This window comes from Micropterus salmoides, unplaced genomic scaffold, assembly GCF_014851395.1.
Source record: "Micropterus salmoides isolate LMB-PRFRI ecotype aquatic unplaced genomic scaffold, ASM1485139v1 Ms_hic_scaffold_9, whole genome shotgun sequence".
NCBI classification, from domain to species: Eukaryota; Metazoa; Chordata; class Actinopteri; order Centrarchiformes; family Centrarchidae; genus Micropterus; species Micropterus salmoides.
The window spans coordinates 20,610,526-20,625,412 of record NW_024044681.1 but is presented as its reverse complement, the minus strand read 5'-3'; the positions used below and the strand labels follow the sequence as shown (position 1 = coordinate 20,625,412).

The following is a 14,887-nucleotide window of genomic DNA, read 5'->3' as shown; positions in this document are numbered from 1 at the left end:
AGAGAAACCTTTAGTGATTCACTTGGGCACTCAGACATTAGCAACCCATCAGCCCTCTAATTTCTGGCTTTGAAACACAAAGAAAGGCATGACCTCGAGATTAATAAATTTTATAATTTAAATATTACATCTGTTTCTGTGAATAGCATTCTTGACCCTATCTCAAGGTCACCACTGTACAGATGATGATACAGATTCATGTTGGTACAGCAGCTCATTAAAAATAAGGATTTTACCTTGAAATTTGCCAACCAAGACTTAGAAAGTATCCTCAACACTTTGTGTAAACAGTGAATTTGTCTGTTCATCAACAATTTAGCCTTAAAGGGGCATTATGTAGTTTTTAATGGCCACTAGCGGTGTGGTTTTAAGATTGCAACCAGGCGTGTGCTCGTACGCGTGCTCGCTTCGACTCATGAGCGAGCAGAACCCAAACACAACCATGTGTTATACCATAATAAACGCAGAAACACCAGCATGCAGGCTGTGGCTTTTCTACAGACATGTTCAGGCTCTGGTACTTCAACTTTCCCGTCTCAGAGGCAGATCAACACCGGCGCCGTAACGTTACTTCATTCAGCGCAGCCAGCCACATATCGGCAGAGTGACAGCGGCTATAGACAGACAGGGAGACTGCTTCACACAACATGCTGGAAACTCAGGAAACCCCTACTGCCACGTTACAGCAATAGTTTTATCAGCTGCAGGTTGAACTAAGCCATGCTTGTTACATGATCACGGTACATTTACTGCATTTAGCTGACGTGCTACATTGTTAGCTCGCCTGCTGCTTTCAGTAGCTATCTTTACTATCTGTGTATCTTTCACCGGAGGCTTGCAATGTCAGCACTGCTAAATGTATTAGATTATAACGAAACGGGTAGTGAGCTGGACTGAATATTTTAACGAGATTGTATCACAGTTTATAACAGCTAGACCGCAGTAAGTAACTTTACTGTTGTGTCAGTGGATGGCTTTTCCTCTGGGTTGTATATTATGTGGGTCACGTTAGTAATAGCGACTGAGAGGTGGAGAAGCTGTGTACCTGAGTATTGGTAAAAGGCAATAAATCTAAATTGAACGTTACGAAGCAAACAGCGGCGGGTCCGAGCTAATGTAGCGTTAGCTGGCTGCTCCTGGCTGCATCACTATAGGCTAACATTAGTAAACAAATCGCTCCATATTTGCTTTTTGCCGTTACATCATTTCTTGCAGGCTAAATCAACAGTGGTACACAGGATAGTAACATGGGTCGCGTTGGTGAAGTAATGTGGAAAGCGATATAACTTTGCACTAGATAATGTTAGCAACTGCTCGGTGTTAGCTCGGCGAGCTAACATGACTTTCTGTGTGTTTCTCCAGCTTTACTAATGCTCACTTTGTTCTTACTCGACATCATCTGAACCTGTTTGGTCTGATGGGCTTCAGCACATGAACCTTTATTGTTGTTTTGTATCCTTGTGGAGCCTGTGTTTTGCTGTGAGCCGGTTGTTTTATGGTGTTAGTGGACTGCATGTCGTTAGCTGCCGTGTTGTCGCTGTAGTACGAGAGAGGCTCGGGAGCGCACACAGGGCTGAATGTGACCCAGAGACCTCACATTAAGCAGAATAGTGGCGGATGCAAGCAACGGAGAAAACAGGCATGTGCTTCATTTCTAAGTGAGTTTTGAGCCCATTGACAATAAGGCCATGACAATTTGATTTATTAAAATCAAAAACTTACATATAGCCCCTTTAAAGGAGTAGTTTTATATTTTGGAAAATATGCTAATTTGCTTTCTTGCCAAGAGTTAGATGAGAGGATCAGTACTACTACTCTCAAATTTGTATCCTGTAGTATGGAGCTAGAGCCAGGAGGCAATTAGCTTAGCTTAGCAAAAAGACTGGAAGCAGGCCAAAAGCGCTTGCTTGGCTCTTCCAACACTCATCACTGCATCATGTTTGTTTAATCCCTACACAAACACAAAATGTAAAAACGGCAATTTGTAGTTTTACAGTAGTGTCACAACGTCTTTTAATTGAAAATGTGTTTTTTAAATATGTTTATTTAGAACAACCTGTACAGTTACTTTTGCTTTCACTATTTTTTATGGATGTAGCTTTACAGTAGCAAGCTAGCTATGTGTTAATATGATGTCCCTAACAGCAGAAATCAAAGAATGTAACAGCATAACAGACATATTTGAAATGCTGAACAAATTAGAGATGTGGGTAGAAGATCTGGAAACAGACTAGTTTAGCCCTGCTCCTACTCTTTATTCTAAGCTAAGCTAACTGCCTCATGGCTCTTGCTCTACACTAGTGCAGAGATATGAGAGTGGAATCAATCTTCTCATCTTTCTGTCAAATGTCAGACAGTTTGATTAAGCATACAGTTCTTATATGGATTAATGTTGGGATAATGGTTTTGTAGTACATTTACATACATTTGCTTAGCTCAATGTCAAATTGCTGCATAAAATATCGTCTGAATTACAGTACAAGATTACTTTTTATAAGCACAGATATTTATACCAGCAAAGAACAGCTTCCTCACCTCCCTCATACTCAGGGCAGTTCCCTGAGGTTTCGTTGAGGCTCTCTTCCTCTGTGATGATGATGTTCTCTATGTCCTTCATTGTCAGGTGGTCCCGGAAGGCGTGGAACAGCACCTGCTTCAGCTCATCCAGAGACAGCTGCTGCATGTCAAACTGCAGGGGCACACGGTGATCAATGCAGAGACACAATCATCCACAAACTGGCTTTATGAGGGCAGATAAATACAGAAGATAAGAATGAGACATGAAATGTACAAGCTGCAAGAATGGCATGTATGAATGTGTGTTTTATTAGCTAAATGTGTAATGTTCAGGTACATTACATAAGTAGGAAAGGTGTCAGTTATAATTTGGCAACACGTTTGCCTGTGGATCCCACGTGCTATTTTTTGGTGCCTGAATCAGTATACAAACCTGAATGTGTGCATTGATGTGTACAATGGAAATTCTTAGTTGTGTGTGCATGTTTGTGTTTAATATGATTTATGACCAATCTGACCAATCACTGACTTGACGTCTGAACCATAACTTTGATCTGTCCTGTTCTCTGTCTGCCCTTCCAAAACATCACGTCCTTCCCCCCCCCCCCCCCCCCCCCCCCCCCCCCCCGCAGATCCCCCCTACAATCCATGGACACACATGCACACGCCATCCTCAAACCCACTAGCATCTATGTCTGGATTATTTACCTCACTGACAGCCTCAAATACAATCAGTCGCTTGGTTTAGCACAACAGATGGACATACTGAGACAGGCAAGGCAAAGAGGAAGAAAATAAGGGGAAAATAATAAAAGAATGGCAAGGTCAGAGAAAACTGAGACGAAGGAAGTAGTGGGAGACACAGATGGAGAAAACAGAACTGGCAGACAATGGTGATTACGACATAAAAGAGTTGGGATGGTGAAGAGGAGATGCTCATTTCAACGAGGGAACGATAATACTGCTCATGCTTTATTTTCATACTTGCTAAATGCTATAAACAACAAAAATTCATGCTTAACCAACAGAGACATATTATTTACCAACTAATCAGAAGTTAGAAATTGTACTAGTAGGACTTATCATTGGTATCAACCAAAATGTGACCATCAATTGCTGAAACCTGACATTAAATGCCATGTCAGATTTGCAGTTTTCATATTTTTTTTAAATTACGTGGTTTTTGTACGTATCAAAAAACCCCAAACAAGATAAGTTCATTAGCGATTTTTTGACGTTCTGGCTGGAAAACAATTTTTTACCTTTAAAAGAGCCATGCTGCTTCCAGTCTTTATGCTAAGCTAAGCTAACTGGCTCCTGTATTTCCCAAAATGTCAAACCTTTCCTTTAACCAGATGCATTATTTTTAGGTTCTTAAGTGCAAGTGTAATGTTTTTAGATAACATGTTTTAATATTGAAAAACCATACCCAGGTATTGTTTTGGCACTTGTATTGCAAAGAAATTAAATTATACCAAGCTCTATTTATTGGTGTTCTAACAAAGCAATCAATGGACCGTAACCAAGATATCAATGCAATAATTAATTTATATTATCTACAAATATGCATGCATGATAACAAACATTTAGACACATGCAAACACACATTTTATGTATCCCATCTAACGTCCATGTTGCCTTTCCAGGTGATTTATACTGTAATAATGGAAACATGTATGTGGAGGCATACACGTACACACACAAGAACAAAAACACGACACACAACATTGTTAACAAACCTGGGACATTGCAGTAAATAGAAACATTTTTTCACACATACAAAGACAAATACACTCATTAAATTGCTCAGTTTCTGTCTGGTCTACTACCTCTTCCCCCTCTCACTCACACACATATCCACACAAACACATGTATATCCTCTATTTGGTAGCTAAGGTAAAAGATCAATATTATTCACAATTAATTAAGCAAACTTAGATCAAACTAAAACAACCTTTTATTTCCTTTTTGAAAAGACTTGTTTTCACTCTGAGGCTTTTTTAAGTAGCAGACAAGCAAAAGTGACAGAGATACAGGCATAGAGATACAGGTCTGCAGGGATGAGGCTTTTCCCAAAGCAAGCCTTTCTGCACCTCAGTGCTCTGTACCTACGCCTGGAGGGCAGTAGAGTTAGGTGGTGATTGAGTGGATGTGTGATATCCTGTGCTACTGAGGTTGTAATGTGTGTAATGGCCTTATTGTTTGGCTCTGTTGGTGTGGTGAGACCAATTATCCTGGCAGCGGTGTTGGTTCTGTGTGTGAGTTTGGACTGATAAGTAATGGATTACATGTTATAGAAGCAGGTGGAACAGTGCATTAGGATGGGCTGAATAATGCTGTACTACAATAGGAGGAGATTAGGGTCAACATAAAGTGACATGAGTTTGCTGGTTGAAACTGTACAGTCGATTGTACAGTGTCACTCTGACGTATTGGAAACTGTCAACCATTTTGACTTGTGTTTTTGATGAGAATGGGATTCTGAGGTGAGGTTTGATGACACTGAGGTGCAGATGGTTATCCTCAAATCACTGGATAAAGTGTGCAACCATGTTGTGATAGCCCAGAGCACAGTGGTTTTCTGTGAGCAGGGCAAGAATGGCTGTGTCATCTGAGTATTTGAGGTAAGCAGTGATGGGTGATGGACTGGTGCCGTCATTGGTGTACAGTTTTAAACACTGGATGACAATTTCATCTCAGTTACTAATATTTTCGGATGCTGTTTAGGGCCCATTTGCGACAGTGAACATCATGTTTGCAACCACAGCTGCAAAACAAGCCTACATTCAGTTATGATGAGTTTTACCTACACCTCAAATTATATGTAATAATACTTCAAATTTCCATGGTCAAACAAAAATGCACATTCAATGATTAACTGCTCTGACTCATGCAACCTTGTGTGGCACTCCAGGGCAGAGAAACTGGGAGTGATAGCAGCAGTTGGAGGGCCTGAGCTGCCGGATTTCTGCTCTGCTTCTTGCCAAAGTCTGCCTTGAATGGATGCTGGGAAATGGAGGAACAACTCTTTGGACTGCAGCCGCAGGACAGACAACATGACAGCTCAGTGCAGGAGCACGGAGAATGTACAATGTTCCTGTCTGTCTGTCTGAGGGGGGAAATGCCACAGTGGTGCCGCTACCGGTTACCAACCAACAGAGTGATTTCTCTCTCTGCCCGGTCTCTGAAGGACATCGACATCCACACAAACACACACATACACACACACACACACACACACACACACAGCGATGAACAGAGGATGCAAAGACTTAAGAGTTTGCCTGTCAGAGCATTTCGTCTTCCACTGAATGAACTCAAATATGTAATATATGTGTGTGTATTTGTATACCTGTGAGTGTGCGTGTGACAGGAAAACAGCAGGGGATCGGGAGCAGTGACCGATGACATACTGATGGAGCCAGGACACACATCAATCAGAAGAACAGGTGCTTACACGCTGTCCCTCCCATCTAATCCTGCCCTCAAACAGCACAAGCTTGTTTCGTCAGTCATTCACCTGCTTTGTCTTCTGACCCTTCTCTAAAAAGCCTCCCAGAGTGACAACCTGCAAGCATTGTTTCTTTTACCCTGTACTGTTTTCCTCCTGTTTTCTGTCTAGCAGCAGTTCTGTTGGGTCCAAGTGAAGTTTGTACCAAAGTGCTTTAACAAAAAGGAAAATGTATACACAATTACACACACACACACACACGGAGGACAAATGTTAGTATAAAATATTACAAAAGTGCAGGTTATATGAGTTACTTTTAACAAAGATAGTAGAGGCTACTGCCAACCACAAATGAATAATAAAATGAATTAGATCTGTCACAGTTGTATAGGATTGAAGGAGGGACAATTTTCTAGAAATATCAACATTTTTGTTTTGATTTTGTCAATCTGAAGCAACATGTTTCACAGCCAAGGTCCTGAAACCGAAGAGGCCCTGTGCTGGTCACTTTTTGGAAAACAGTGTTAATAATTGCACTTATGGTCACAGGCGCCTGAGCAATGGAGCAAATGCATCCCCATTATTCAGTTAGAGGGAGCAATGTTGTGGTTTTGCTACCCCACTTTTTGTCTTTTTAAAAATAAACCTATCATCATACAGTTGCAGCAATCAGGTGATCATTTAAAGCAGACCATGATTGTTTTATTATTTTCTGCTAAAACCACCCTGTGAGTTGGCTCAGTATAACCTGTCACTGATCATTTGCCACAGCATGCTTTGTCTGTCAGTCCACTCAGAAGACTGTTTACAAAGGTGAGGAACACAATATTTCCAAACAGCGATTATAGACTTAAAATAGCCAAATCCAAGAGTCGGCTCTTTTTAAAGCAACTTTATGTAAGATGTGTTGTTGTTCTTGTTGTTGTAAATAAGGACAGCTGTACACGTGCATTGGCTGATGTTTTGTTGATGCCATTAAGCATTACGCTGTTCTCGCTATTGAAATCCTGCCCGGGACTTCAGTTCTACATAGTGTCAGGCAAAGCTACCTACGGAAGATAAAAATACTACATAATAATAATAATAATAATAATAATAATAATATTATTATTATTATTATAATTTGCATAAGCCCTGTTGATTTTATTTTTCGGATGTATTGGAAGGTAAACACACAGAAAAGCAATTTACCCAACTTTTTCAAATGCATCATATACATGCACGCACGCACATACACACACTAACCTAGAATAGTGTTTCCCAAACCTCTATTAGAGCATGCACCCCCTGTCCAACATGTTTTTCTTCCAACCCTGATTCACCACAACTGACAACTGGCTCAAATGGGATTTTATGAGCCATGCAGTTATATTCTACAAAGTGAGGAACAAACAATGTGTCATTATTAATCATCTGTAAGATTTAGTAGGGCATATGCAAAATTATGATTATTTTATGTTTTGGAAATTTTCCTCTACTGTTACCATAAGTCCGTTTAAGTGGTGTAGAAATGTAGGCAAAAACAGTTTGAAATTACTTCCCCCTGCCAATTACGTATCTTTACAAATTTGCTCCCCTATTTTAAAACATTAACAGGTACCTGCGTACTGCACTTTGAATGAAACCATCCACCCAATGGCAGTTATTATGTAACAGAGACACACCACTTTTTTAAAATTACACTACATTTGGCATCACTGTTCATGAGTATGAACACTACAGACTGTCTCAACAGATGCAGGGGCAGTGATAAGCCTGTCACTGGCTGACTATTTCATTCTGCTTCCTTCACCCTTCTTTTCACTCTGCTGTAATTGACAAAAATACTTACAAGTGGTCGAGGACTAGTTTGTCCATTTAGTTTGAAACTACCACCAATAGCTTAGCTTAGCTTAGCATAAAGAGTTGGAACTAGGGTTGACCCCAAATAGCTGAAGATTCTGGTGCTTCGATGGGCAGAGCCTGATTCGACTGTCAATTTCACAGTCGAAGCTTCGCAGCTAAACAAGGATCATGCCATTTTGGTGATGTGGGGGTGCTCAACGTCCGATTTTACATAGAACGACCAGTTCTCTCCCAATAAGTTAATATACTGCCTATTAGGCTACAACATACATTTCAACATTAAATGCTGTAAATAAACATGTAAAAAGAATAAAACTTTCAATAAATGTTTTTAAAGTGCCTGAATAAATTTGAAATTGTAACCTGGGCCGTCAGTGCGCATGTGTACGCGTAGGTATAGGAGGAGCTGAAGAGTCACCACTGATAAACCACACAAAGAATATTTTATCATTTTTAAATAGTCATCTACTTGAAATAGACCCGCGAGGAACATTCATGCAGTTGTCGGCAGCACAAAATGCACGCAAAACTCTGCACAAGACCGGTAAATGACAGGCGAGAGAGAGAGAGAGAAAAGGGTCTTCAAAAAGCCTCAGTTTAACACCCCCCACCCTCTGCTTGCATTCGCCGCGCACAAAAATAGGCAGGACTTGACGATTCTGATTCGACTATGTAAATCCTTAGGGGACAATCCTAGTGGAAACAGGACTATTGTTTGGCCAGCCTGCACAAGAAATAGTCCTGCACATAAACTCCTGTAAACCCACAACTTGGTGTTTTGCAAAAGATATTTCAATTATTCCTGTCCACCACATGTCTACTACATGTCTTTTTTACTCGCACTTCTCACAATAGACAGCTCTCATTTTAATCTATGCAGTTGTATGCACCGGCTCCAGGAAGGCTCACTTCTCATGCTGGGAATACAGCCGGCTCTTGCGATCTGCAGCAATAGTTTCAGCATCTGTTCTTGGTTTTTTTGTGTGCTGTAAGTGAATCTGGCAAGAAAACTATATAATTGATATTTGATTATAGATTAAATGATCTGATTCTGATAAATGATGAAACATGCATCCCGTGCTTGCTAACCCTTTTGATTTCTCAGTCCCTCACCCCGCTGTTCACACCGCTGTTTCAATTCCTCTGTTGTTTTCCCCCCACATGACGAAATATCCAAATCTGCCCACCATAAGAATAAGACACAGTATCACTGCTGTTTGTTATTGTGTTTATTTAATTGTGTATTTAATTGTGTCCACGTATTTGTGAGTTGTGTCTAAACAGAGTGACAGAGAGGAGTAGACACAGACAGGCAGGAGAGTAGCCCCTCCTTGCAAATATTCACATAAGTCCTTGACTTAACTTTATTGTTGCTTTTCCAGAAAGACATAAAAGCTGAATTCATGCGGTTATTATAATTTAAAAAAAAAAAAAAAAAGTTGAGCTCTAAAAAAAAAAAGAGCAGAGGGGCATTGTTTCACAGTGCTTGATGGTCGAATTTGTTACTGTTGTTACTACTTGGACAGAGCCATGCTAGCTGTTTTCTAGTAACTTAACACCAGAGCTGGACTGTCTTATACTCTAACTATGCACGTTACGTAGGGTCCCTCAAATGAAGCGGAAGCAGGTCCCCACCACCTTCTAGTGTCAAAGCAAATGTCAGTGTTTGCAATTTTGAAGAGAGGATGAAGAGGGATTATCCTTCTGACCATGAGAAGAGAAAAAAACTCTTGGGAACAGCAAGACAGTAATGATCTAGTCTCTAAGTCAAGGTTTAGTTACAACTCTGGATATATGCAAGATGGAAAGCAATGGATTGACAGGCCTTGATGCAGCTGATAACATTAATAACTAAGTATTGTTATCTATTATGTATAGGGGCTATATTTAAGTTTGTCAGTAGAGTAGAGACTAGATCGTCAGCCAGTACAAGCGCAGTTTATCCACATCCAGCCTCAGCCGGTACTAGCACAGATCCCGTACAGACGTCTTTAGCAAGTCACACAGACCCAGGTGAAGTACAGGCAGCATCAGATATGAGCAGCTCAGACCCTATTGGAACAGTTGCTGAACCACTAAATGACCCAGCAGATTGGTCCCCAGTCTGAGGACTGACTTAGTGCGCAGAGGTCCAGACCAGCCCTGACCATTCAAGCTTATTACGCATGTTGGGCATTAACGTGTTTCTGTAATATATACTTTTGTCAGTAACTAGTAGTGTAAGGTATGTCTATATCCAAAACAGTAATAATTACAATTACACATTACATTACAATTCCCGAGTTACTTGCCCACTTTTTAATATACAGACAGACTGTGAGAGCACTGCGGTGTCAGGTGTGACTGTGCTGCAATGACAAATTGTTTTCATGGCTCACAAGTCAGGTAGGAGGGCCCCATAGCAGAATATTGCCTAGGGCCCCAGGGAGGTCAGGATCGGCTCTGCTTAACACCAGGCTGAAAGCAGTGTTTCACTGCGTTTTCTGGTTGAACGTTTCAAGTCTGTTTGTTTGGGGTAAATGGGTTAAACATGCTTTGGTGGCCCTTGCGATGGCAGGACCTCAAGTGGTAGAGAAAGGTGGGCATTTATCATAAGGTTGGTTCAATCCCTGATTTCTCCTGTCTACATGTTGTGCCCTTAAGACAAAAAGCATCTACCAAATGATTATAAGTAAAAACACTAGTAACAAAATCTTTCAGCTTCTGTAAAATCATAGAAGATTATGCAGACCTCTGTCCTGCACTCGCTCAGCCATATTTATACACCATAAACACTGTTACTGATGTTAGCTAAAAAGATTTTTTTCCTCTTTAGGCATTGTAGGCTTAATTTGCAATGGAAGGCTGGATGCTTCTTTTTTTCAAATCTAATTTACTGACTGTCAGCAGAAATGTAGTAACTTGAGTCAGGAGTTTTTTCAAAGCAGATATCTAAATCTCCCTGAGGTTTTACACAGGCCATGCTACAGCAGAAAATAAACAGAAAAACAGAATTCCCCCCCCCAGATATTTCAACGGTACTCTGAATCAAACAAACAGGATACAATCAGACACGAAATGTATTGAATACACACACACACACAAATGCACACTCAGAGGGAAGTATAATTACACACAAAACATGCCAACTCCAGTCTCCCCAACAAAATCAATCATTATACATCTCACTGTGCAAGGATATTATCTGAACATACTGAACTGAGTCATTATGGCCCACCATGATGTGCTCCTTCTCCTCCATCTTTCTTTTTTGTATACAATGACTCCCTCTCTTCCTGTCTCCCTCTGGGGTCTGTGAAATACACACACAAAACAAAATGCCGTTCTCATAGTCCTCAGAGACACACTTCCTCCCACCATTTCATCCCCCTCCTCCTCTTCCTCCTCCTCCGTCTTCCTATATTCTTTGCTCTCTGCTTTCATTTCTCGCTCGCTCCCTCTCTCCTCACCTACTTCTCTCCTCTTCCATCTCTCACTTTTCCCGTCCCCTTCTTCCTGTTTTCTTTTGGTCTGACTCTCTCCTTGTGGTAGGTGAACATTTTAAATCACCCCTGAGACGCACACCGTCTGCGACCTTCATGAATCACAGTCTCTCATTCCTCTTCTTTCATTTTCTTCCACTCTCTTCCTTTGTGGTTTTTCTTTATATTCCTGTATCTTTATGTGGGGCATCCCCCCGCACCACCCTCCAACTCCCTCCCCATCCTCACATATTGTCCAGCTCGCCTCTCTATTCTTTCATCTCATTTAGCCTTGCTGGCTGGCGCACTGTAGTCCATCTTGCTCCATCCCTCCTTCATAGATGCAATGCGTCTCATTTATAAAAAGTGTTCTATTTCACTCAATTTATATTTATTTTTTTAATTATGTTTTCTGAAGTGACTGCACAATGAAATCTAGGATAAAGAATGTCTATGTAAATGTGGCCCAGTATGTGTGTGCAACCTGAAACGCACACACCTCCTCATTTCAGTGAGTCACCCTCTAAATGTTTCTCCTCTCATTTGACTCAAGGAAAGCAGGGAACAGCTTCCTGAGAGCTGTCACCCTGCTCAACCAGCCGTCCTCACACTCAAACACACACACTCAAAACGCACTGCACTTTTCATTATTGTCGCATGTCTTACCTAAGAGGCAAAAACAACACTCTGAGAGCAGATATTCTGTCCGGAACCATTTTCAAAAACAAAGGAAGCACGTTCAAAAGCATGTAGATGAGCTGCAGCCTCAATCACCACTGAGCCTTAGTTTGGACATTTTAAAAGCACACAAGACTCAGACTTCCCCCATACAGTGTCACATCCCTTCTGCAACGCTGTGAATGATAAAACACACACGCACACCCGAACCCCAAAACATACACATACTCACAAAAGGAAACACACCTAATTTTTAGCAGGTCTCTTTTGCTTCAGCGCCTTGAGACGAAAGAAAAAAGTCTCTGTTTTTGTCAGAACCGAGGAAGCAGGTGGGGGGGCTGAGAGTGGTTTTTTTGTGTGTGTGTCTGTGTGTGTGTGTGTGTATGTATTTTTGCACTTAAGTAGGTGTGTGTCTGAGCAGAGTCCCTGCAGAAACTAGGGCTGTGCCTAAGGATGTAAGAGTTGCTCTGACTGCTTAAATACACAGACAGAGTAAGTAAGAGGAGATGTAGAGGAGGGAACTGATAGATGATGAGGATTGTGAGTGATTGTGAGTGAGAATCCAGCTTTAGTTACTTATTCACCTGCCAGAAGATGTTGTCGATGGTGTTGCCCAGGAATCCTTCTCTGTTGTCAGACGACAGCAGTTTGGGCCCCAGTATCGTCATGAACTCCTCAAAATCCACCTGGCCGTCCCCTGCGGGCACACACACACACACACACACACACACACACACACACACACACACACACACACACACACACGCACACACAGAAAGAGAGAAAGGCAAGGAGACAGACCAGGACAATAGAAAATCAGATTCACAGACAGGAAGGCTGGCAGATCGGAGCTAAATAATGCATTTTATGCTGAAGTTTATTTGCTTGCCGAAACAAGAAAAAGCGCCCTGAGATAGATCAACAGATGGATGTGCCCTCATCCATGACAAACACCCATGCATCATCAGCACTAATTCACCTTTTAAATAAAGTGTGTGCACCTGTGCGAGTGCGTGCCAGCGTGCGTCTGTGTGTGAGCGATTGTGAGATTGTTTTGTGCGTCGAAGTGACAATTCAGAGAACATTCAAAAATTTAAATTCAAAGGACACAACTGTGTTTGCATAAGTGTTTGCATTATGTATTCTACTGCTGCATGTTGTTAGAGATAGCAATCAACAGCCAGTGTCCCATGGAATTAATACTCAGTGAAAACCTCCACGACAGCATGTCTTATAAACTGAATTACTGCATAGACTTATTATAATATTATTGCCATTATTCATTTTACCACCAGTTTACAGTGTTATCTATTGTGTTATTTATTGTTTGATCTAATAAGTAGCATATCAGAAGCATTAGTACGAGCACAAGTCTCAGTGCTGCTGTGTTAGTATTGGTAGTAGGATAACACTTTTATTTGGGTCTGTAATTTTTGAATCATTGCCAAGAAGTTCCAGAGAAAGAACTATGTAATTTGGTACTAATTACAGAGAAAACAGAGACAGTACTCCTGCAATGAATACATTTTAATTAATTGCTGTGAATTCCCAGAGAGTCTTTATGTCAGTGCACAGACCAGCTGAACAGGCAAAAATGTAAGAAAATGTGAAATTTGAGTTTGTCCACAGGTAAGATTACATTTTAACATGTAGGGATAATTAAGTTTTTAATAATGTTTACTTGTGTTTAAATGGGGCAGCATGGTGGAGCAGTGGTTAGCAAAGTTGCCTCACAGCAAGAAGTTCATGTTTGGGACCTTTCTGTGTGGAGTTTGCATGTTCTCCTTGTGTCAGTGTGGGTTATCCCCGGGTGCTCCAACTCCATCACACAGTCCACAGTGGTGGCTCTGAATTGCGCTTAGGTGTGAATGTGATCATGAATGGTTGTTTCTCTCTATGTGTCAGCCCTATGACGAATTGGTGGCCTGTCCAGGGTGTACGACTGCTGGGATCGGCTTCAGCCTCCCGCAACCCTGCAAAGGATAAGCGGATATAGATAATGCATGGATATATTTAAATGGAGCCTTCTATTAGTATTGAACACCATCAGTTGACTGTTCTGAAACCTGACTGCAGTTTCTCAAAAATGCAGCTTTAAATTGACAAATATAATCTTATATTTTAAGACTACTTTGCCTAAAACCTGAAGGAGGGATAAAAAGATAATGCCAGAGATCAGCGGATTACGCTTTGGGAAGGAGGGATTTAATGACATCTGATGGACTGTGCAGGTTGTCTAACAACCAGATAATAACTGACATTCTTCAGCTAATTGTGCCATGTCCACTTTCAGTGCTTTACTAGCGACAACATTGAGAAGATAGAAGTCAGGAGTAGAGATACTGTCTCTCCCCAGAACAAATGGCTGCGCTGCTCTCAGGTGAACTACTTATGGAGGCAAAAGCAAAAAGCTTTTAGCTTTGACCTTTGATATTTGCCACGGGCTGTGGAATCAAGAGCAGGCAGATAAGAACCATTTGAACGATTGACTAGCTTGTTTGTGATGCAGGAACAGCTTAGGAGTAATCGCAATCCTCTGTGAATTTACAAGCAGAGCTGTAAGTTTAAGGAACAAGAGCCGACAGCTTCTCTCTTTATTGTCTCCAGCGGAATTTGTTTTTGACAATTGACCACCTGCTGCTCTCACGGCAGTTTAGAAACAATTTTGCTGGAACATTTTTAAGAAAGCTGTAACTCAGAATCCCATTTTGCGAAAGGGCGAAAGGCATTAAGTTGTGTGTTTTTTGGCATCATTTAACACTGTTTTTAATTTACATCACATTGAAATTAAACACATAGAAATAATCATATGGCTTGCTTTATTTGGAAGGAAAATATTCTTCTTCAAGCTTGTACACATCATATTTTAATACAGACACAACTATAAACAAACAGTGTATACATGCAGAATAAACATCCAACCACTTGTCCTTTT

The 14,887-nt window shown here is 41.0% G+C and overlaps 1 protein-coding gene across 1 annotated transcript in view; it reads right to left on the bottom strand.

Annotated features, from left to right (window-relative positions):
- Positions 1 to 14,887, bottom strand: part of caln2 (calneuron 2) — a 30,185-nt gene that overhangs the window by 2,280 nt on the left and 13,018 nt on the right. Inside the window, exons 4-5 of the mRNA XM_038709605.1 lie at positions 12,537 to 12,649; positions 2,536 to 2,689 (exon numbers count right to left, since the gene is read on the bottom strand). Of these exons, the coding sequence (XP_038565533.1) occupies positions 2,536 to 2,689; positions 12,537 to 12,649 (267 nt within the window). The remainder of the gene's footprint in view (positions 1 to 2,535; positions 2,690 to 12,536; positions 12,650 to 14,887) is intronic.